This window comes from Microtus oregoni, unplaced genomic scaffold (genome assembly GCF_018167655.1).
Source record: "Microtus oregoni isolate MIOR12 unplaced genomic scaffold, Mior012 000037F_ref0000500, whole genome shotgun sequence".
In the NCBI taxonomy this organism is placed as follows: domain Eukaryota; kingdom Metazoa; phylum Chordata; class Mammalia; order Rodentia; family Cricetidae; genus Microtus; species Microtus oregoni.
This window is the reverse complement of record NW_024543096.1, coordinates 16,371,377-16,397,434: the sequence shown is the minus strand read 5'-3', so window position 1 is coordinate 16,397,434 and position 26,058 is coordinate 16,371,377. Positions and strand designations below refer to the sequence as shown.

Below are 26,058 nucleotides of genomic sequence, written 5' to 3'. Positions count from 1 at the left end.
TAACAGGTAAAACTCACCTGTTTTTTAAAAGGTGCATTTATGCATTTATATATGCATGAGTACATTCTGTCATTAACATATTTTAATGTCTGATGAAGGTTTATTTAAGGTATAGGTAAGCAGGTAATGTGAATAATATAAATAGTAAAAAATAAATTCTGTAAATCTTAATATTTCAAGAGAATTATTCAGAAATATTCTTGGATCAAAAGCCAATGTAATTGAAATTTTTAAATATAATTTGGATTTATTCTAAAATATTAAGAATGCTTCATCCAGCTATTCTGAAAAATTGTATCACTGGAACTTAAACAGGCATGACTGAAACCTGATCAGATCCATTTTAAAATAAGGTTAAAAATGAAACTTAAAACTGCACTATAATAAAACAAAAAAATTAAATGTTTACTATATTTAAGGACAAATAAGTTATTTCAGCTAAATTTGAAAGCTTAAAATAAATATTACTAGCAATAAGAAATGATCTTAAAGCATTATTCTCTTATATGTGTTTTAAAATCCCTAAGATTTATAACTTTATACAAGTCTTCTTCCCTGGCTTGTATAACTCTTAGCTCTGCTTTTCTTGTTCATAATTTCAACACACCAACTTCTTACAATTGAAAGAACACACGCTACAAGGGATTCAATGATTAGACTACGGTACTATTAGGGCTGGCCCTGAACACATTCCAGATGAAGGTCCTACAAAGACCAGCAGGAGGAAAGCAGGCCAGTGACCTAGTTAACACATGCATGTAAAACATGGGCACCTTTCTCAGGCCTTAATCCCACACTTGGGGAAGTGGAGGCAGGAGGATTTCTGAGACTCTTGATGCCAGCCTGATCTATATAGCAAGTTCCAGGACAGCCAGGGCTACACAGTGAGACTCTGCCTTAAAAAAAAACAAAACAAACGAAGAAAACAAAACACCATGATTCTGATGATTTTTTTTTTGCTCTTGCTTTTTTTTTTTTTGTTTTGTTTTGTTTTGTTTTGTTTGTTTTTGAGACAGAGTTTCTCTGCTTAGCCCTGGATGTCTTGGAACTCTCTCTAAAGACCACACTAGCCACAAACTCAGAGCTCTGCCTGCCTCTGCCACCAGGCATGCACCAGCAACACCTAGTGACCCTGATGATTTCTAAACATCAATTATACATTTTCCAGTTTCAGTTTTAATTTAGTCCTTTCATTTTCCTGTGGGCCATTAAAGAAAATACACAAGAAACCACGGCCTCAGAAAGTAATTTATTTAGTGAGTTCTAGAGAGGGTAATGTTCCAAACTGGTAATCTAACATATATTAGATGAAAATAAGCAGAAGAAAATGAAAACAAGGCTGATACCTCACAGACTGGAAAATAAGATGAACTTCATTTTATTCTGATTTGAGGGTACTCATTTTTAAACTGTAATAACTAGAATGTACCCATATTTGTACATATCACAAATTTATAATTTATGATAAAGTCAGACCTCTGCCCCTACTACTCTGCTGGACTAATTGGTTTTACAGTGAATTGGTAACTCATTTATCAGTTATCTACATTACTTGTGGCAGCTGGGTGATTCTTAGAGATTTCCCATCCAAGAATGGTCCTGGCCCAAACCTACATAGCTTGTGAGATGTGATGGGATCAGAGCATATGGTAGGATGGCTGCAAGCAAAGACAGCTTAGTGTCTTGCATCTGAAATATCAAGATTCTGCCAACATCAGCAATATGATAACCATGTTCCATGAAATGGGGAAAAATGTAATCAACATTCTTTAGAAAAACAGTCTAATTAATCTGTAGATTCTTTTAATTGCTGGGTATGTTCCCCCATCCTCTGATAACCAGGTTTAAATATATATTTCATCTTAGAAGGGCAAAAGAATCACTATTTAAATCCTTTCTCACCAAGTAGTCAATAGAATTCTAAACTTTCTCAGGGTGTCAGCTATACAGTAAAATGTATCTTTAAAAATTGTTACATATGAAGTAAATCTATAGCAATACTACCTACCTACTGATAAATGTATCATTAACAAAATCGTTATTAGTTAAATAAACCTACCATCCTTTTTATTTTACCTCATCTACAGTAAACTTAACTCAGGAATCAAGTGTCATTTATTTTTAGTATACTATTTTCACTAAGAATAGACAGTGTGTCACAGTAGAGATTTATCATTTATTCTCTACAGATAACAAAGAGAATCTGATATCTAATAAATATAGTGGCCTTTAAAATTTTACTATGTTTAAATGACAGAAGAAAGATGTAGTATAAATAGGCAAGAAAAAATGATAGTCCCTAAAATAGTCTTAACGCTACAAGAGCATGTTAGCACGTGACTGTATAACCTATTACAGTCTCCTCACCTGCTTGCCAACATTCTTTATTGCCAGCTGTTCAGGTGTCATCTTATCTTCTTCTTCTACAGCCTGTGAGTGAACACAAAGGAGAGTTCTGAATTCTGTGTTTATTTTCCCACTGACGGATAACCACCAAAGCGAAGGGGATCAGAACTCCCATTCAAAGCATCTTTTATTAAAACAATTTGTTGAAAAAAGCAATTTTGTTAATCCAAAACAATCTTTGGGGTAATGAACACTATTACTACCAACATTTAGAAACACTTAAGAAATATATAAACAATACCAGAAAATATCACACTGGATCACTGAATGGCACCGGAGAGATGGGGAGCTGGGAGTATGGGGTAGCGTCTTTGCTACTAAATTCCTCTTTTTCTGCCCTCCTCCCCTAACTTCCCCCTTCAAGTTCCCATTTCTCCTTCATTTCTTTTGCCCGTCTAGCCTGTGTGTATCTATTTGGTATCAGTAAGGAGGAAAAGATCTGCTGAGTTTTGATCTAACATATGCCATCGTAAGTTGATCACTATACATCTTTAAATTTCTACAATACACATTAAGAAAAAACTCACAATTCCACATGAAGTAAGCCTAAAGAAATAATTTCAAGTTTTTAGCATCAAATTAATTCCAGAAATTAAAAATCTGATTAACAGCACATGAAAACCATCTACTACTTCAGAGTTAACTACAAATTCTTTGTGAGTTACAGTATGCTTTCTAGTAAAAATCCCTCATACTAATTAGAACATCTAGACTAGAACTGCAGCCTTGCCCTTTCGAAACCATCCCATGAGCCTCTCACAGAGAGTTTCAACCTGACCAGGTCTGCATTTGGACAGTGGGTATATTAGGCCTAAAGACAGAGCCTGTATCTGCTGAACTCATGGTCTATGATTTATTCATGGCATCCGATAAAGAGAAGATGAAGAGACTTAAAGATCACCACCTCCATAATGCTACCACAGCATTTACCACAGACGGTAGAAAAGGGGTAAAATAGTGTGTCAGAAAGCAGGAAACCCAAATCCCAGTGAGGGTTAGATTTGGACACTCTAAACTTAATAATCTCACAGCTGCCAAATTTCTTCATGTGTGAACAATGAACATGTAGGAAATGCAATCATCAGACATTTCCCATAAACTGGGAAGTTTGGCTGTATTTCACACCTTCTTAATAGTTTTGTAAACAGAGAACTTGAAAATGAGCAAAGATGGCAAGTGTCTAATTTTATAAATGGACAAAATATCTAGAGAATTTTCACCAGTAGAACCTGCCTAAAGAGAAAAGATGGTGACTATCTCTTGTGTCTGCTGGTGACTAGAGGGTGCTTATTTATAACGTATTAGAAATTACATTCAAACCTGAAAGCAGGAAAAAATTCAAGGCACAAACACTCCAACTAGAATTCCCCAGACAGAGAATATGTTCATTTTCCAAGTCAGATGTCACTCTGTTAGTCCCTGCTAGTTATGAAAGTATTTCTAACTAGGAATTGCTTTCCCTACTTTTCAATGTTTTACAAAAATGACTGAAAGGCAATATAGTTTATCTTTCTAAATTACTTTCAAAATTGTGACAATGTACTTTGCTGCCTTGAAAACGTGTTAGATGAATGGCTCAATTCTCCTGAGTGTGTACTCCGTACCCATTCAGCATTAGCTGTTCCACACACATGGCAACAACAGTACTCATTGCAGTACTGGAAGGAGGCAAGAGTTTTGGAATTTGGCTCAAAATACCAATTCACATATAAATAATCATTAGAGAATATTTTGGATTAATGTAAGTATCAAAGATGGCAAATATACAAAGATGAAAGTCAAAAGCACTTAAGCCTTTTAATATTATTTGAAAGGAAAAATGATATAAAAAGCACCGATAAAATTTTAAAATCTTGAACAACATTTAACCACTTTAGCAATTAGTTTTTCCATCCCCAATAATTAAAGAGAGTTCACAAACTCTTTGAGAAGTGCAGATGGTAAAAAGTACTCCCAGCCATGGGTGCCATCTGGGAGAGGAGGAGCAGCTGCAGATTCAGGCATACACTAAGGTTGCAAACCCCCACGACAGGAGATGTACGCACATCCCTTCCAGTATAAGAGAGACGTGGTCACGCCATCCAAGTCCTCAGTATTGTCTCCCTACCTAAGTTACCTAGATCTATCTACCATCTGGGCAAGCCCAGTCTGTCTTCACTCACAGCTCTAATCTGGCTAGTCCCCAGGAAAAATTAAGAAATGGTAGCAGCAGAAACAAATGAAATTCAGGCACAGGCAGTGTCCTCACTAGGGAACTTCTGTGTTTATGGCAACTTCTGTGATTTGGCTTCAGAATTTGCTTTTGCATTCGTGCTCTTCGGTTTACTCAACCAACAAAAAAGCACTGAAAATGTTTGTGGCTATTCACACTAGAAACGCTTTTAACAGTTTATCAACAAAGACCCCCAGATGGCTATCCCATCATGCACGGTCTGCACAGTTCTAAGAAATTCTTGGAATTTGGTCTGCTATGTGATCATAATCCCCTCAAATGTACCCTCTATCTTAAAGAGACTTTTACTAAAACCATTAACACCACTCTTTTTTTTCCTACTAATGATCAAAATTTTCAAATGAACAATATCTCAAATTTCATCATTATTTATCTTTTAATAGAAACTGGACCCTTGGCATGTCACTAGCATTCCTGACAGACAGACACAGAGCAACTCCACTTTCCTGAACACCTGTACAATTAATTATCCAACACCTGTTTCTCTCCTGTCCCTTAACCACTGCTTTTTAACATGTCTTTTTCCACATATACCTCTGAAAAGCCCCTTTTTTCTTTACTGGCATTCTTTCTTCATTCTACAACATGTTGAAATTTCATTGAAGTACACACTCTTAAACAGCATCAATAGAGCAATTTATTTTTCATGTAACAAAGGACAAAAAAGCTAGAATGGCATATATTATGTTTTTAACCAGTAAACAATCTCTGTGTAACTGCTAAATGTTTATTTCTTTTGTAACTTTAAATTTTATATCTCATAGTGACTATGAATAAAACTAATATTGATTAGAGAGGCAGAAAGTCTAAATAAAAGGCTTTTACAAGATATATTTTGGAAAGCAAAGTGAACAAACATGAAGCAATATGTAAACTTCCTAAGATAGAAGAAACATGGATATAAAGGACAACAAAACTTTTGACGACTACCAACACTAAATTGCAGCATATGTATGCATGTATAAATGTGTCTATGTATATATGTATGTATGTTCTTGAGACAGGGTCTCACCATGTAGCTCTGGCTGTCCTGAAACTCACTATGACCAGGCTGGCCTCAAATTCATAGATCCACCTGTCTCTGCCTCTGAGCGCTGGGATTAAAGGTGTGCGTCACCACTGCCCAGACTCACAGTAACATTTGTAAGGAGGAAACCTCATTTCTTTAGATGGTGAATCATGAATAGTAATAAAGCCAAATACATGATTTACCAGACAACCTCACACAGATCCTTTGCTAAAATCTTTTCTTTTTTTTTTTTTTTTGGTTTTTCGAGACAGGGTTTCTCTGTGGTTTTGGAGCCTGTCCTGGAACTAGCTCTTGTAGACCAGGCTGGCCTCGAACTCCCACCACCGCCCGGCCCTTTGCAAAAATCTTAACAGGAAATCCAATTTTAAAGCATAATAAAATCAAATAGGGGATATAAAATAAAGATCCCATGAGTATGTAAACATTTGCATATATAACAGCAATTTGTAACCCAGTCTTTTGAAAAACAAAAGGGGTTTTGGTAAGCTAGCATATTGGCGCACACCTCTGATCTCAGTACTCAGAAGGAAGAGGCAGGGGGATCTGAGAGTTTGAGGCCAGCTCAGTATAAATATTAAGTCCCAGTCAGGGTTCTGTGAGAGATTCTGTCAAAAGAGAAGAAAGGGAGGAAGAGAAGTTTCTGGTAGTATCTGCTAGTTGCCAATATCCATCTTGCTTTCTTTTTATTTTGTCTGATTTTCCTACAGGAATCAATGTTCTCAGCTACAAGACTACATTATATAAACTTTCTTGCTGCCAGGGGTGCTCACTGGGCCCTGTTCCGCCAATAAGAGATAGTCAGGCTTCTGGCTGGACTATACAAAAGTTCCTGAAAAGGATTCATCCCTTTGGTTTTCCTTTTCCCCAGTTGTAAACTTAGGATTAGCAGCGGCACTGAACCTTATGATTAAGAGATGGATGTCAATAGTGAAAGAAGAACAGAAAAACAGAAGGAATCAGAATCTGACTCTGAAGTTTCAAACTGGCCTTAAAGTGTAAGAGAGAACTTTAATTATATTTAAGCAATTGCTATTTTGAGTTAACATGACATTAGAAATTTAAAAAACAGAACATCAGGAGTTACATAAGTATAGAATTTTCTATCTCCTATCTTAAAGATGACAATGTTACTAAAACAATGTTGACTTATGACATATATTTAAAATAAATATCATTTTCAAGAGACTGGAAAGATGGCTCAGCTGTTAAACACCCTTAGTATTCTTCCAGAGAATTCATTCAGTTCCTAGCACCAATATGGCAGTTCACAACCTTCTGTAACTCTAGTTCCAGAAGATCAAATGTCCTCTTCTGGCCTCCCATGCCATAGTAAACATGCATACACACATACATACATATTCATACACACAAAATAAATACAACCTGTAAAATATTATAGAATACTCCCACTGGCAGCATGTTTCATAAGCTTTTAATATTTTAAGTTTTGTTTACTTGTTTGGTTTTTTCCTTTAATAAGGTAGAAACTTTTTCATGCTAAATACCATTTTTTTCTAATTCTTTTGATCATTTGTTTTAAAAAGCATTCTAACCACCTATAACATTCCTGACAAAACAGTTCTGAAAGTTATCTCCTTATTCTCTTGGATTTCTGTTTCATTGTAAATAATCTATCACATTACATTCAAATAATGATGATTTGACGCATTTTCCTCAATATTTAATCTAGTTTTTCTTATCTAAGTACATGAGCACAAAAATTTTCTACCTAATAATTATACTTAGTTTATATGAATTAATATAAAATTATCTCATTTATCCAAAAAGTAAGCTATCAGGCAAGATTTTTGTTTCTGTGGGGGTTTGTTTGTTTTCCTGGAGACAGGGTTTCTTTGTGTAATAGCTCTGGCTGTCCTGGAACTCTCTCAGTAGACCAGGTTGACCTTGAACTCACAGACAGCCACCTGCCTCTTCTTCCAGACTGCTGTGATTAAAGGTGTATACCACAATGCCTGGCTTCTATGTTATTCTTAAAATGATCTTTTGTAATCCATCTTTTGACCTATACATTCATTTACAAATATGTAATGAAACATTAGAGTTTTAAAATCTAGCAGCAGCATTTTAGTCTCCATAGATGAGGGGTTTGGAACACAGTGCTGCGGGAGTTACAGCCTAGTCATTAGAACAACCATGTGAATTATTACAATAATAATCAAGCAGAACTCCTGTATAGAATTCAGACCAGAAGAATTTAATTATCTCCAAACTCATTTTACTTTAGGACCTGACTGGCATCTAACAATAATTACCTTAGTTTTTAAAACCCAGCCAATTAAAAAGAATGCCATGAAAAACTGGTAGTATGGGCCTTCCTTGTGTATTTTAAGTGTTACTATAAAAACTTCACCGTTTTCTTTCAATCACAGAGGGAATTACATTCCCAAATTTGGACTCTTCATATCACAGCTTACACACTGTTTTCATTTTTTAACTAAACCTTACAAGATTTTTAGTGCTACAGAGATTTTTAAAACTGTAATATAGGAAAAAAACTTCTATGGATGGGCAGCAGTAACCATAAATAGGTTATTTCCTGGCAGAAGGAAATATGAATTTACTTAAATGTAATGTTACAGAGAAATAAAAATCATTCCTACAGTCTGCTGAATAACACTTGTTCTTTCTTTTTACAATAAAAGGTTAACTACTTTAAATGATAAACTACTATTTTCTGTCTTCATCATCCCCACAGTATGAAAGCACCACTAGAAGAACTCGCTTACCAGGGTTTCCAGCTGAAATTCTGCTCTAGGACACACTTGTCCAAACCTAACCTAACTGCTGGAATGGAGTTTTGAAGACCCCACTGGCTTTATGGCAAACCTTAGTTCTTTCAATGACCTGCTATTACATTTGTTGAATCTTATATTCTGTTTCTTGTACAGTAATTTTTTTATGTATACTATAGTATTTAAAAACAAAGTTTTACTTTCTGGTATAACAATAACCAGTCTTTTGTTTTGTTCTGGCTTTTTGAGACAGGGTTTCTCTGTGTAGCCTTAGCTGTCCTGGAACTCAGAGAGAGATCCCCTGCCTCTGTGCCTCCCAAGTGCTGCGATTAAAGGTGTACACCACCACTGACCGGGTTACAATAATCAGTCTTAACTACAACTCCCAAATCTTGAATTTCAGCCTTTACTTTTTATTAATTTTTTTTCCTTTTTTTTTTTTGTTTTGTTTTGTTTGTTTTTTGAGACAGTGTTTCTCTGTGCAGCCCTGGCTGTCCTGCCTGGAACTCATTATATAGACCAGGCTGGCCTCAAACTCAGAGATCCACCTGCCTCTGCCTCCTGAGTGCTAGGACTGAAGGCGCGGCCACCACTGCCCAGCATTATTAATTTTCAATCCTACATTCTAAACTGTTGAAGAAATGTAACTTTGGATATTTATGTGTGTATCTTGGTAAAGGTCACAGAACTAGAAAGGAAGCAGTGAGAGGGGAAACAACAGGAAGTGGGGCAGGGAGAAGCAACAGAACACATGTGACATCAGAGTGGAGAAGGAATGGGGACAGAAAGGGGAGAATCAACCAAAACAGAGCATGTAAAAATACCACAAGGAGACCTGTTATTTTGAATGTCCAGTTTTTGAAAAATATCTTTCTTCATTCCTTTCTATCTACAGTGAAAAGGCTACTGCTACCAACACACTACTAGTCACATAGGCAGGAAATGTTAAATTCGTCTTCAATTTTCCTCTTTTCACAGAATTCAACCGGTGAGGCCTCCATCCCCACTGCCACTACAACAACATAACCATTTAGTGTAACTCCTAAAGTCAGGCTCTGGGTATGCTGTGCCTCTGATCAAAACAAACTCTTTAACTGCCTCCTATTCCACCTCACACTCACTCCAGGCACACATACCGTTTTCTCAGTTTATCCCACACCTTTTCTTTTTCCCAACCTCTCCTATCACCAGCTTCAAGACTCTGAAAGCTATGATTTCATCCTGCCTACTCCTGAATTTGGGCTTTTTAGGCTCCACATACTTGTTAGGAATTGTCTTTATGTGTCTAGTTTGTTCCACTTCGCCATGTCTTCCAGGTTTATCATGTTGCAATGACAGGACTTCTTTCTTCTTAAAGACTTATCAGCATTATATTGTGAACACACACACACAAGGAGAGAAGGAAAGAGAGAGAGAGAGAGAGAGAGAAAACTGCACATTCATTTGTTACTGGACACTAGGAGACTCTGTGCCTTGGCAATTTTGAATACTGGTCAGCAAACCTGCCTCTACCTACACAGCACTGTTCCCTGTGCAGCAACCTAGGCTGCGCTGTCCCCACACCAAGCTTCTCCGCATGGGCTGGGAATGCAACTCAGGCCTTTAAAGACTGCACCATCTCCCCAACCCAAAACCTACATGTAAATATTTTCAGGGGAGTGTGCATAATGATCTTTTCACATGATTTTTAATGGCCCACATAAGTCAGACCCTAGTCACTGCTCTCTTTCCGTAACATTAACTATGATATACTACGCTGTCCTTGTTTATGTTCTCTTATAGAAAGTAAGCTCTCTGGGCAACAGGGATTTTTAATGTCTTATCTTTTTTTTTTTTTTTTTAGGCATGCCCCAGTGCATGGCACATAGTAAGTTTTCAGTAAATACTGATTAAGTGAAAAATGTAAAAGGTCACAAAATAAATTAGATATAGCAAAAAAAATTATTATTTAAATTTTTGGAGACAGGGTTTCTCTGTGTAGCCCTGGCTGTCATGGAACTCACCTGGTAGATGAGGTAGGCTGGCCGCAAATTCAGACATCTGCCAACCTGTGCTTCCAGAATGCTGGGATTAAAGGTGTACATTACCATGCCTGGCTTATATTTTATTTATAAGTATTTACATGTGTATGCCAGACATCTGCCAACCTGTGCTTCCAGAATGCTGGGATTAAAGGTGTACATTACCATGCCTGGCTTATATTTTATTTATAAGTATTTACATGTGTATGCCATGTGCCAAATCCTCTGGAGCTGATGTTATAGGCAGCAGTCAGCTGCCTAACATGGGTGCTGGGAACTGAGCTGAGCGCAACAAGATGCTCTTGACTACTAAGATGTCTCTCTAGCCCCCAGCTGCCCATTTGAAAAAAAAACCCAGGTGCCTTTGTTCACATATTTTCTATGGCTACATTTGCAAAATGGTGCAAGGTTTGGGGAAGAGTCTAGATTGCCTATACATTAAGTATTTATTTTCTAACCTACAAAATATGTCTATTTTTCATTATTTATTTTATAAAACCACTTGGTACCTAATTATACACATTTTAACAGTTACGAAGAAAACAAATGATTTTTACCTTATTATAATTCTTGGCTAATTCCAACATCTCTTTTACGACTGATTCATTGTGTTTACAATGTTCGCTGTAGTCCTGAAGTGTCAATCCTTCCATCCAACTCTTCTTATGCAAATTTAACAGCATCTAAACATAAAAGAAAAGGAAATTATTTTGTTGCCTTAAAAACATTTCCTTCACAAAACTTCACAAAAATTAATGAATTTAAACTTAATTTTATCCAATCAAATAAGCACCAATTGGAAATATCCTAAATTTACACCACTATACCCAGGTGCTCCAAATCCACGCCCTTTGCCTCTGTACTGACCTTGGTTACTCCATCTCAAATAGTTACATTCACTTGTCCTATACTTAGCAGAGACAGATGCCCTTCCTAACTACACTACCTGAAAAAAACCGTCTCACATTGTTGGAACAAAGGTCTTTCTTTCCTTGACTTACTATGTTAATTTTATAGTGTCTATGAACATTTTCTTCTTTATTCAGTTAACATTTAATATCCTCAGGGTCTAGCTAGACTCTTAAATTACACACGGGTTTGTTATAAAAACTTAATATTTACTTGTTGACAGGACTGAAAAATAAAACCAGGAAAACCATCACAGATATGTTTACTTTTCAAACACATCAATAAACTGGGATTAGGGTACCAGCTGAGAATCTGAACAACTTAGATCCCCAAACTGGACTCAAGTTCAAAGACTTCATCAAAAATGCATTTGTGTGCACGTGCAGACTCTGGGGCAAGGGGCGGGCGGACCGCATTCTGGAGCCCAGGGTGGCTTCAGACTCACAGGCTCCCCAAAGGCTACGACCCCTCACCTGCCTACAAATTGACGGTTTTCTTTTACTACGATTATTTTGGGGAGTGAGCACACGTACCACACCATACATGTGAAAACCACATGGGTGCCAGGAACTACTCTGGTCATCAGGGGCAAGAACAACATATGTTAATCAGAAAAAGAAAAAAAAGAACAAAACAAACAAAAGAAAACAAAACTGACCAGGGAATATTATGCCCAAGTAATTCCTATTTCTTTGCTTATTCCCATCTTCTCTATGTCCCAGATTTGTACTAATGGTGCAATCACCCATGCTCTACACTGGCCCATAACTGAATGCTGAGAATGGGATTTTACCAACATAGTCACTACAAGTGCCAAGACATCCCTACCATGCCTGGACAGGATTCCACTGGAATGCTCAGAAAAGACTTGAGGTTGATTATCCAGGTTAGCTGGATAAGGGCTTTTGTTCTGAGAGAGTAGATGAACTAAAGAATTAATAATATAAATGTAAGGGTTTGGAGAGATGGTTCTGCAGCTAAGAGTATATGCTACTCTTGCAGAGGACTCAAGTTCAGTTCCCAGCACACACATCTGGAGGCTCACAACCACAGGAGACTCCAGTTCCAGGGGATCCAACAACCTCTTCTGACCTGAGGGCACCAGGTATGCAAGTGGCCCACAGATATACATGTAGGCAAATCTCATGAACATAATTATAAAAACTAATTTTCTTTAAAAAGAAAAACATTTTTCATTGACTTACCTTCTGTTCCAGTTCATTTTTTCGATAATTAATAGTGATGGAGTAATAATGTCTGTTTAATCCATGAATTAATGCCTATAAAAACAATTTTAAATGATAAATTAATCTTTCACCTAATCTAATACAAATGTTTGAAACTGTTGACATATCTTAAGCATGACACACCCACCTCATCTTTATTTATTTTAAGATAATGTACCTCTGTCTGGCCTGAAACTCACTATGTACACCAGGCTGATTTTGAACTCAGAGATCTGGGATAAGGGTCTGAGTGTCCACCATGGTAAAAGCCCTTGCGGCCAAGCCTGTCAGTCTAAGTTCCTTCTCCAGGACCCACAGGGTAGAAAGAGAGAATCAACACCTACAAGTCCCCTCCCCACAACACAAAATATGTAAAATGTAATACATTTTTAAATAAAATTGAAAGGGATCTTATTATAAATACAAATTATTTTTCTCAGCTACAAGTTTAAAGGATTGGGAATTTAATTAGTTAATTCTTCAAAGCAGTTTAGGTACTTCACAAATTCAAACTTTCCACAGCCTTGAAAAAAGTCTCAACTCATAAGCAGTTACAAACCAACTATCCATATTTTATTGTCTGATTTTTATGGTGTTTGGGAGGGAGTTTGCTATTTCAGAAGGAAAGTCTAAAATCCTGAAATAGTCCACATGTCTCTGCATCCACATTAATCTGGGGTTTCTCTTTTGGTTCACTCAATCTTCACTAATTTAAAGATTTATGTCCAGGCAAGTCTTTAAACTATCAATGAGGAAGCTAGGTAGGTATGTGTGTGCTAATTCAAATGTGTGCACATGGATTTTTGTGTCCCCGCATGGAGAGACCTAAGGTCAACTGCAGGAGTCTTCTTTGATTGCTCTCCACCTCAGTTTCTAAGACAAGGTCTATTCACTGAATTTGGAGCTTACAGATTCTGCTCTGCTGGCTGGTGAATGGGCTTCTGGGATCTGCTCACCCTAACTCAGTGCTGGGGACATCTCATGTCTGTCAAGTGTCAGCAGCACACACCCACCACCTGAGCCACCTGTTACAACCCAGACGCTTGTTCTTTACCATGTCCACCTCACTCATGCTCTAAATTCAATGACAAGAAATCAAAATCTCATTAATCAGAATTTATTTTCATTGTATTCAATCTCCAAGATAAACAGGCCAATCACAACAAAAACTTAAGCTATTTTTTTTTAAAAAAAGGTAACTATAGGGGGGAACCAAATACTATTGTTCTGAATGTACAACAAAATCATTCCTAAGAATGCTCTACTATATCCAAAGGTCAGTATCTCAGCTATCATCAAAGAAGGAACTAATACTCACAACTGGACAAATGGACAAGGAGCAGAGTGACAAATTTGGAACACTCAATCCCAAATATCTCCTCGGTGCTCAGGAAGCAATGTATGTGGGAAGGCAGAAGGTTTGTAAAAGCTAGAGGGATGGATGACACCAAGGAAGTAATGTCTTCCAGACACAACAGGACTGGCACACATACTGCGTGTGTCTCAGACTGTGGCAGCACACACAAGACCCAGACAGATCCAAGACAGACAGGGTCCCAGCACTGACAGAAGTAAGTGTGCACAGGCTCCCGACCTAACCCAGAAGCTACTCCAGCCGACAACCACTTACAAATGAAAAATTAGTTTTCTCCAATGAAGGCTCACTGGGCATACAAATCACACATAAATAACGCAGGCTCCATGCCCAGCAGTAAATAACATACACAAAATGAACATGATGGCATTTTGTAGATTCTTTTGGTCTCAAATTGCTTTGTTTGGAAAATTTTTCTTTAAAATCTTATGTCTTTTACTTGTACATAATGGTTTCCAATGTGTTTTGTTTGTGTGAGTGTGTGGTTCTTATGCATTTTCTTTTCTAATTTTCTGTTGTTGTTATTTTACTTATTTTCTGTCTGTTTTCTAGAGAGGACTTGGAGTTGGGAGAGGAAGTAGGGAGATCTGGAAGCAGATGGAAGAAGAGAAAGAGTGATTAGAATATAGTGTAGGAGAAAGAAATTATTTTCAATTGAAAGAACTGAAAAATAACGATGTTATATACTGCCTAAGTATCTCTCTAGCAACATGAAGTTCAACTGTGGTTCCTAGCAGTATTCGAGAAACCTACAAAAAAAAATTAGCCTCCAAAGACAAAAGGATTAGAATTATAATTTATAATTTTTCAACAATTGTAAAAACAAAAAAGGACTTGGGTTAACTGCCTGGAAATAAAGACAGAGCTAACCAATAACCACCACTTTCTAATTAGGGTTTGTGCTGTCTAAGTTTTAAGTGTTCTAAGCCAGAGTAGAAGAGTGGGGAAGTGAGTATCTAATGACTGCCTAGCATGTGCTGTGCATCCCACACATTCTAACGCAAGAGTCTAGTAGGTTCATCCCATGGACATGACACTAACTCTTAATTTATCCTAATTACTAGCTAATAAAAGGTAGCACAGAGGATTCGAAGCCAGATCACTGACTACAATCTATGTCCGTTCTGATGTACTGTGCTACAATGCAATCCCTGGTAAGATTAAGTCTACATATTTTTAAGAACAGTCTTAATTTGAAGATTTACTGACCAAAAAAAAGGGGGGTACCACTGATATCAACCAATGACCTTTAAGAGGTTGGACCAGGTTAGGGAGTGACCTTTTGGTACCTAGAGAAAACTGCCAGCCCACATAGGGGCTCTCTCTCTCTTTCTGGCATTTGGTGGCACTATTTGGTTTTCAATTTTATTATGCAGACAAATGTAGTAAAAACACAAACACCGTGACAGATTAGCAAGTATCAAACAAAGATAGCCAACAGTCTTCCAACTTCACTTTCTCACCCACTGCACGCACATCCCCAGGATATTCATTCCAGAGTATAACCTCATGCAGTAGGACTGTAAGACCGGTGGTTCTCAACTCCCTAATGCTGGGCCTTTAATCCTTTGATCTTGTCCCTCATGTTGCAGTGACCCCCTTCAACCATAAAATTATTTTCTGTGTTACTTCCTAACTATAATTTTGCTACTGTTATGAATCGTAATGTTAACATCTGTGTTTTCAGATAGTCTTAGGTGACAGCTATGAAGGGGCCGTTTGATGCTCAAAAAATGGTGACCCACTATTTGAGAACCAGTAGATCCGTGTACTTATGGTAAACACAGCAGGTGTTTTATAAATCAGCTTGCTGGACATTACAGCACATACTTGTAATCCCAGCTCCCAGGCGATTAAAGCAGAATTCTGGATTTGAGGCTACCCTGGGGTACACGGAGCCAGGTCAGCCTGGACACATAGTAAGACTGTCTCAAAACAAAACAAAGCATCACACAGGCAACATATAAAATAGGCCAAAAATTTATTTAATTAAATTCTCAACTATAATATAAAAGAATGAGATGATCTAGCAGTTCTTGCAAATTTACAGTAACTCAAGCAGCTCCGTTCTCTGGGCCTCAGCTGCCTCATCTAGAAAATGTTTCAGGGCCATTATAATAGTTTCACTGCTGTTCTTTACAACTCTGTGTTTTATTAACTATTTTCAATAATTATAAGTATTGAAAATACTTTCTCTCTATTGCACAATGTAGGCGCACTCAGGGCTACACTTAGAGACTCAAAGCTCAGTGCATGCATTGGGGAACCAATGTTTGTTAATGTCCAAAAGGATCACGACTCCAAAATTTAGTGTGATTCATCACTAAAATACCAAAAAGCCCAAGTTTTTAATGGAATCCTTAAAAAAAATCATTAAAATAAATACTGCCACTTCTAAGCATTGACAGTAATAATCAAATGTTCCAGGTACAAAATAATAGTTTTCTGTATAATATAGAAGCCAATAGCACAGTTTTAAGTATTACACTTTGTATTCCCTTAGAACAAAGGCTTCTCTGAAAGTGAAAATAAAGTTTACTTCAATATTGCCATGAACACTTACAATGGCTGAGGTTAAGAGTACTTGTTGTTTTTGCAGAGGACCGGGTTCAATTCCCAGCACTCATATGGTAGTTTGCAACCATACAGAACTCTAGTTCCAAGGGATCTGATGCCCTCTCCCAATTTCCATGGGCACCAAGCATACAAGTGGTGACAAACATACATACAGGCAAAATACTCACACATAAAATTCATAAAATATTACTTTGGAAAGATATTGTTTTACTGTAGAAAGTTTTTAAAATATGAATAAAGAAAATAAGGGAGGAAAATCCCATTATTCTACTACCTAGAGATAATCAAATCCAACATCTTGGTATAAATACATAGGTTCTAAAACATGTACTTACTAAATGGAGAACATGTATATCCACATGTATATCCCATTTAAATTTTCCTGTAACTGTTAACCAGTTTACAATGTGATCACAATATTCTCCCACATCTTTAAGTACATTAGAGACACCAGTGCTAAAGAACACACTAGTGACTGCTGCCAGGCTTCTACCACTTACTTCTAAGTTGTCTGGGGAACAAGTTCCCTCTTAACACAGCTAACTTTCCCTTAAGATAAAGGGTTTGGTGTTTCTGAAAGGTTTCTATCAGCAACCTAAAAATTTGACATACAGACATTTAAATTCTATTATAAACTTTCTATCTAGCTTGTCCTACAAAAGCAAGTTATTTTAAAGGTGCGCCCCTCTTTGGCTTGATCCCAATGGAGTGTCTTAGTGTTGAAATCGTCTAAACTGTAAAGCATCCAAATAGATGCCGTTCTGATGGGCACTACACAAACTGTGAAATAAACATATTTACATATTCTAATTGGGAGACAAGACAAATTTAAAATGATAGGAAAATAATGCCACTTTTTAACTTAAGCTTGAAAACTGTTTCAAAAGGTCCATTTTTAATTCCAGGTGGAAGGCAGGGCTACACACTACCAAGGGGATTAGTACAGAAAAAACAGATTTCAGTATCAATTCTGCCTGTGAAGTTAAAAGGCAGCATTTTAATTTTAAAAAGGCAATATGCAACAGGTAACTCGTGACTTGCAGAAATCCACCATGTAGCGAACACAGGACTCTAGGTTGTGAGACACTATTGAACCTTCTGTAGAAATAATGAAGCAGGATGATGCTAAGGGGGTGTGTGAGAAAGGTCATTATCATGGGCTAAACAGACCCAATAATATATTCTCTTGGAGCATGCAAGTATGGGCTTGTCTGTGCCCAATCAAAATCACTGGTAGCTTATTTCATACTCATTATTCTCTGTAGTTTCCCCTAACTTATTAAAAAAAAATTTTCAAAAGCAACATACCTCAGTTCTTAAAGACAAAATATTTCACTATAACGAACAGCGAAAATGAATGACAACAGCGAAAGTGCTTAAAACACAAAGTGGCCAAGGCTAAGCAAGGCTGGACCATGGTGAACTGTTAATACCACAACTCCCCAAAGACAATCTTAAGGCAAAACAAGGTTTCGAGGGAGAATAGCAGTAGCTACTATAAACTCTTTGTCCTGAGTGTGCTATGTAATCAAACATGGTATTTTTGTCCTATTAATTAATCTTTAGAGAAATAATTACCTACACAGACACAGACTGTGCATTTAAAAACACATTTACCACGATTTCTTACAGCACTAAAGACTTGTGTTTAAACAATGAGGCATGTAAATGGAACAGAAGAGCACTAATCACTCAAAGGGTATTAAGTGCTTGCACACCCAACTACTGCAACAGTGGTGGATATCACAATATGACAAAATATAAACTTACCAAAAGTAAATTTTATATGTGTTTTTATAAAATTTTAATCAAAGGTAGGGATAAAACAAAAAAAAGGTAGAAAGATTTAAGTACTACCTAAGAACTGTTTCTTGGGACCTCCTAAAAGACATTGCCTGATTTTCTCTTACTTTTTGGGTTTTGTTTGTTTTGTTTTGAAGACTGTTCAGAAACCAATATAGGTTAGCTAATTGCTCCCACCTGAAACTTTTATTAGTCCTACTCTTAGATACTAACTAGATAAAAATGTAGAGGCTGACCTCGAACTCAGAGATCTGCCAGCCTCTGCCTCCTGAGTGCTAGGATTAAAGGTATATGCCACCATCACCTGGTTCATCTTTTCTTTATATATATATGTTTTGTTCTGTTGCACAGACTGAGTTGAAACCTGTAGCCTCAAAAGAAGCTGGGAATCTCTTTTTAAACAATAACAATAAAAGACTGCTTATAAGAAAATTAAAATGATTAAGAATTGGATCTTATAATGATGACAGCATATTTAAACATTATAAAACAGTTTTAACACATTATTAAATATAGTCATTACCTGGATAGATGGCTTGTTTAAGTGACCCAGATTTGAAGTTGTTTGTCTTGGTTCATGTCCTAAGACCATCATATTAGCATTGATCAATCTGAAGGCATCAATAACAACCTGTAAAACAAGGTGTCAAATCAATTCTTTTTAAAAACAAGTGACGGTGCCAAGCAACAGTGGACAAGGCAAGATCAACTTGCATCTGTTTCTGGCCTATTTCCAGAAAATCATTTAATTATAATATTAATAAAATGAACCTCCTGCTGATAGTGCCATCAGTGTACCACCCTCTATCTTGTAATGTAAGGTGACACCAATTATTGCAATTTCCATGAAGCAGCAAAATATTAACTTAGCGTTTTTATTATTAAAATATGTCATTACTAAGCATACATCAAATAACCTTCATTGTTGTGCTTATTTGTTACCTAAAATTTTCACAGTCAAAACGAATGACGGGAAGAGTAAAACTGAAAGTGAGCACAAGCTAAGGGACTCCATCTAAGACCCAGCCCTGCCACATCAATTATGCCATCACAGTACTTGACATGACAACAAACTTGCAGCCAGCACGTCACTTGCCTATGTGTTCTCTGCTAGTCAGATACTCTTTACTTCTTCTGACTCAGAAAGACTTTATATCTTGTCTGATGGCTTTCAACATCCAAGCCACCAAGACTAGGAGGCACAACAGAGAAAACCAAGGTCACCATGCTTTCAGATAGAAACAATACAACATGGTTATAAGGTCATGGAAAGAAATATCTATGTGTATATGTGTCTTTTGTATATTATAGATTCAATTCCTTCATAACCCAGCATCATGCTAATTAGCCCTTACGTATCAAGAGATTAATAAGAATCACCTATTTTCCACTATAATTGCTGACATGCTTATAGTCATTTGAATTTGAAAGAACATAAAGCTCTTAAAAACGTGTCACTTTAGGCAATATTAAGACAAACTGTCTCTTTCCAAGATAATCTTGAAACAAGACTTGAAAATTTCTTCATTTTCCTTCAAAAGTATTAACAAAGGAGATTATCAGATTATAAAAGTCACTGCTATCTGCATTTGTTTTTTAGTTAGACAACTTGTGTAAGTACACGGAAATATTAAAAATTATTATTTTCAAGTTAAGCAACTGTAATATAATTAGGTCTAAAAATATATCTTGAGGACTTCTTAGCCAAGCCTGATAGTGCACACGTTTAATCCCAGCATTCTGGAGCAGGCAGAGACAGGCAGATCTCTGTGAGGTTGAGGCCAGCCTGAGTTACATGGTGAGACCCTATCTCACACAAAGAAGTGTTTCTATACACTGAGGAGTCTAAAGGCTATAATTACAGCAAACATAAAATTACACCAAAACATTACAATACAGTCTAAGGTCTCTGTATTCTTCAATTGTCCTAATAATGTTTTTAATGTTGCTTTTAATTTTTGTGGTCTCAATTTTCCCCAAAATTCCTTTTGTTTCAAAGCCAAGTACTTAATCGTAACCCTACACAATTGTTTTTAATTATTAATGGTAAATTAAGACAGCAAACCATTGGTTTTGTTTCAACTTCTTTATGATTCCATTCTTAAGAGTTCAGTAAAAATCATTTCTAGGAAAAAATTCCACCAACTACGGAAATTTCATATTACATCCCAATGAAATGCTTAAATACTTTTTTAATACCAACTGCTTTCAAACTAAAACATTAGACAACAATTTTCATGCAAGATGTTTCACTTCTATGGATATTATAAGTGGGTGTGAAACATCATTAAAAAAATGAAAATGTGGGTTAGGGCATAGTTAGGTGGATACCATGATCTATTTTTAACCCGAAATTAATATAAAAAGGTACTTTATCCAACAATGCTGTAAGATTTTAATATGTTGTTCAATTAGTAAACTATGACCCATATGAAATGATATGTTCAGATCGATACTTCCTGAGCAATAATAGAAATGATTACACTAATATTAAAGGAATTTTCTGGAATCACTATAGCAACTGTCTTAAGGAAACTAACATGTTCAAAAACCTGCAGACCAAAATTAGATTTAGCATGCAATAAAAAAAGGCAATAGGGGGCTGGAGAGATGGCTCAGTGGTTAAGAGCATTGCCTGCTCTTCCAAAGTTCCTGAGTTCAATTCCCGGCAACCACATGGTGGCTCACAACCATCTGTAATGAGGTCTGGTGCCCTCTTCTGGCCTGCAGACATACACACAGACAAATATTGTATACATAATAAACAAATAAATATTAAAAAAAAAAAAAAAAAAAAAAAAAGGCAATATATTCTACATTTTAATTTCTATACAATTTTATAATTGCCTTTTCTGCTGTGAGAAGTGGATTTTTCTTTTAGAACAACCTATCAAAATAGACTCATTAATGTCCAGTACACTAATGAGCAATGGGTGAAGAAGGTGTTAATTATGCCACAGTAAGACTCAAGAAAAAGCCCCAGTGAGAACTTGGAGGCTTGTGTAAGCTCAGGGCGTTTCTTCATGTTTGTGTATTTACAGAATGATGCAACAGAAAGACAGCAAAGTGGTCACTCCATAGTCAGGAAAATAAACCAGGATGCAGCATACTAAACAAAGAACCTTCAAGAATTTAGGCACTGAAGGGAGGAGAAGAAAAAATAATCCATTTGTAAGCCATTCTGCTTTTTTTTATGGCTCACTTGAAATATGTATACATGAAACCAGTCTGTCTTGTGAACCTCAAAATTAAAAAAAAAAGAAACAAAGAGACATAGCATCAAAACCACCTCCTCACAGCAACAATAACCTTCACACAGGAGTATGAAAAATAAAAAATCCTGTCCATGTTGAAGCCCTGTGAAGCCAATGAATCTCTATTTCCCAGCCTGACCAGTTAATTTCTTCTGGTACAAGTGCCTTGAGACTTTTCAGAGGTCACCGCAACAGTAGACAGCTTATAACAAAACCATTAGCAGTTTGGCTAGCTTAGGGAAACCTCTTACTTTCCTTTTTTTGTTTATTATCACTGCATGAATCTGCAGCATATGATAGTTTATAATTTCTCAGGCTTGTTAAATTCATGTTAAAGGTCTGTTTTCTTGTTGAATAAATTTTGTTCATATAATGCTGCCTATTTCATACACTCAGTCTTTAATAGCACCTTTGGTCTATGCGCAACTCACAGATCAAAACAGAGGACTAAAATAGGGGTTGATGATGCTATTTACATGTGTGATTCCTGCTGTCTTCTTGTTAGTAGCTTTAATATAATAGAAGACCTTGTCTGTTTTGTAATTAACACATCTTTACTGGAGAGATATTTGGAAGTGATTGCTGTGAATATACTGGTTAGTAAAATAAACACAATCACACACCACTTTCTGTTATCAGACAAATTTGTGAATTGTACACATTATACTCCAGATCAACAAACTGTGATATAACAGCCAAGTAGAAGACACATATTTATATAACCCTTTATTTTTCTGAAAATATGTATTCACTCTGACCCTGCAAATATAATTAGCTGTGGGATGTGCAGACTTCAGTACCATGGTTGCTTTACTAATTGCAACTCTTGGAAATAGATACTAAATATTTGGAAGCTGCCAATACAAAATAAAAACTGCATCTTTGTTGTACATCTGTCTTAGCTTACAAAAGCAAAATAGTTTTGAAAACAATACTGAGCTCCATGTTTATTCCAAGCACATCCAAGGGTCAAGGACCTATCATTTCATTTTAATGACGAATCTGGCTTAGTATTTAAGCTCTAATTATTTTCAAATTTATTTTAATCCATATTTTTACTTCTTCCATGAGTATACTACAGTTCATTCAATATGCTATTTTTCAACCCATGTTTTCCTAGGTCACTAAAAGAGCAGACTAAATTTCTAAAGCATCAAATTGCAATCCCAATTTTTACATTCAGAGGAAGCTATTTTTTCTTTAAGCAATGCTCACCATAATTTATGAAAATAAAAAGCATTTATTGCATGTACTTCCAGCAGTGGTTCCTGCTCATGCCTCTCCTCACCCTCAGTGTAGCTTCCAGGGGCATTTCCAACTGTGCTCTCACTGACGTCAATGACCAAGGCAAGTGTTCCAAAACCACACAACAAAAGAAAGAACTGATGCTAAAATTTATAATGCATTCACTTTCTTGAGCTAAAAGGGAGGATCAGAATCTTCCATACCTATAATGGTAGGCCTAAGACCTATAGGTAGAAATAAATAAATAGATAAATAAAAATTAAGACCAAAATCAAAGCTAAATACTTATAAAATAAAAAGGAGCTAGACAACACAGTGACGCCCAGGCCCCATCTCTAAATCACTATGAAGATGAGAGCATGGGAAGGGCAGCACCACACCAAGCACTGCTGCCTGGAAACGGCCGATTATCAACTTCTTAGTTTGCTTCTAGATTCTTTAAAAACTAAGAATGAGTGTGACCTGGCAAATACTGAAATACTGTGGAGATTTGTGACCATTTCATTACTTCTGCTGCTATGCACTGCCACACGTCTATAAGATAAAAACATTTTCTGTCTCTTCTAAGCCCAGAGCATAAAAAATTCAGAGATATCTTACTTTTTATGCCATTTCCAATGAAAAGCACTAAGAACTAAAACTGACTCATGCCAAACGCATATCACTGGATTGCTGTGATTTCTTGGTCTCAAGTTTGCAACGCGGAAATTATTTATAAAAAGTCAATTTTAGCTCTGGAAAAGAAATTCCTATGTGAATGTACAGTTTCTTTCTTCATCCTCAGAGAATTGCTTACTGTAGCTACAGATCTGTACTACGATTTCAATATACTGGGGAGAATAGGGATGGGGCAGAACTAGCATAATGTACTTTTCTGACAAGTGAAGACATGCATCAAAATTCAAAGAGTTAAACCTACAAGTTTTGAGCATATAACCCTTAAGGAAAGCAAATCAATTTATAGAAACTAGTATGGTAAAGGTAATTAGACATTTCTAGACCCATAAAACTGTGAGAAAAAAAATATAAGTCATAAAAAAAAGTCTGGCAGAACTTTTTAGTGTATGCATTTAGTTAAAGTTTGAGTGCCTATGCGTGAGTCAGAAGGTAAAATTCTATGTCTATCACCTGCTAGTCAAGTGGCCTACGACAAGTTACTTATGTCTCAATCTCCTTGTTTACTCAAGAATGATACTTCACAGAGTTGGTGATAAGATTAAATAATACATCTCTTGTTAACTGTGGTCCTCACAAAGCTCTTCCCTTCAGATCTGTCTCTTTTTACTAGAACCTGCTGTGGACAGCACAGCTGACTTCTAAACTCCAGCTGATGCACCTTTTAATCCACTGGGCAGTCGCACCAGGCAATGCATCTCCTGGGCTACTCCCAGCCAAGGACTAAAAATAACCACTGTACAAGAATCTAGCTATCACTGCCAAAATAAAGACGCCTTTGAAAAGTAACTGTGACTCTTCAACTCTCATCAGCCTATGGTGAGGCTTTTCCCACCTCAGGCCAGGTTCCTTTTGTCCCATCCCACGGTCAAATTTAACATCTGTCTGGAAGTTCATGCCTTTATCCAGTATGAGTGTTTTCTCCAAATGAATGTGTTACATGTCTAATTTCAGTTTGGCATAAGATCCCTGCAGCATCTAACCTGACACAATTAATAAAATAGTACTGCGAGAGCAAGCAAGATGGAAATTTGCCCTAAAATTCAAATCATTGATTTGTTGTCCTAAGACACTCGGTACATGAAAAAAAAATGAGGAAATTAAGGAGATAAATTTTAAGATTTTTTTTTCCTTAGAAAAAGTTTTGGTTAAAAATAGAAAGAAAATGTGGTTAAACAACACTATCCTTTAAAAATGTTTTTGTGATTATAATATAATTACATTGTCTGTTTTCCTTTTCCTCCCACCAAACCCTCCCATGAACACCCTAAGTCTTTTGCTCCCTTTCAAATGAATGGTCTTTTTCTTTAATTGTTGCTACACACACACACACACACACACACACACACACACACATATGTAGGTATGTATATAATGAAAAATGTCTAGAATCTTTACCCATGCATGATAAATACTTTTCTACTCACAGGTGACAAACAGCACACTGAATACTGAGATCCTTAGGGGACTTCTAATAAGCTTCAAGAGCCTATCACTTACAGGTTGCTGGTCTGAAATTAACTCAGAGTGCCAGGTGTCTCTGGTACCTACAGCCAGCCTACACAAAACAAACCCGTGATTTCAAATCCTGTTCTAGTGTACACGCTGTGGTAACAAGAGTTCACATAAAGGATGCAAAGTCCCTACAAGTGTTAGCACGGCAGTGGGCAAGGAAGGACATACTTTGATTTTCTTTAAAGAGGATGGTGTTGGTGCAAGAAAGATGTAGATACCTTCCTTGCCCACTGCCATGCTAGCATTTCTCAAAAGATAAATGTATTTAGCATAAAAATATCAAATAAATTCCTACATAACTTAACTTTTAAATTTTGCTTATTAATAGGTAGAAACAGTCTTTCCAAACCATCTCAATAATCAAGAAGTAAACTGTACTGGATAATAACCAAAATAACATGTTTATAAATAAGGAAACTAAGGTTTATATAACTCAAGTACATTAAATGAGATGTTACATGTATAAGAGATAGAACTATGATTTGTACCTATATGGACACTAAGACTAGTCATTAGCAAGCTATTTGATACAATGACTACACTAACACAAACACTAGAAGAGACTAAATTTCGCTTACACAAAAGCAGGGTTTAAAGACTCACTACTGGGTATCTACTACATAACAGTAGCAACAGAAGAACAATAAAGACCACCAGAATAGAATACATACATAACAAGATGAAAAACTCAAGAAAGTATTTTTGTGTACTATTTTATGTGTGAAAAAAAAGCTATCAATTCCCTATTTAAAAGCCCTTATCATTAGGTTTGACAATATCCTCTCATTCCCTTCCCACTGTTTAGTTTCAGTCATGGAGCAGAGGCAGACTACACTGGAAGTCTCACAGAACACTGTTTCATTTAGAAAGAAATCTGTACAACAACAGGATGTAAAACATGACAATAAACACCTAGTACTCTAATAACTAGTAGCGTAACAACTGAGGAACTCCGCCACCATGTCTTTGAAGAAAATTTACCACTATTATAAATTCTTCTTAGGAAATTATAGTTAACACATTAAAACTCAAAACT

At 36.4% G+C, this 26,058-nt stretch overlaps 1 protein-coding gene across 1 annotated transcript in view; it reads right to left on the bottom strand.

Annotated features, from left to right (window-relative positions):
* Positions 1–26,058, bottom strand: part of Psmd14 (proteasome 26S subunit, non-ATPase 14) — an 83,657-nt gene that overhangs the window by 643 nt on the left and 56,956 nt on the right. The window contains exons 8-11 of the mRNA XM_041631670.1: positions 18,857–18,964; positions 12,558–12,632; positions 11,001–11,126; positions 2,368–2,430 (exon numbers count right to left, since the gene is read on the bottom strand). Coding sequence (XP_041487604.1) covers positions 2,368–2,430; positions 11,001–11,126; positions 12,558–12,632; positions 18,857–18,964 — 372 coding nt within the window. The remainder of the gene's footprint in view (positions 1–2,367; positions 2,431–11,000; positions 11,127–12,557; positions 12,633–18,856; positions 18,965–26,058) is intronic.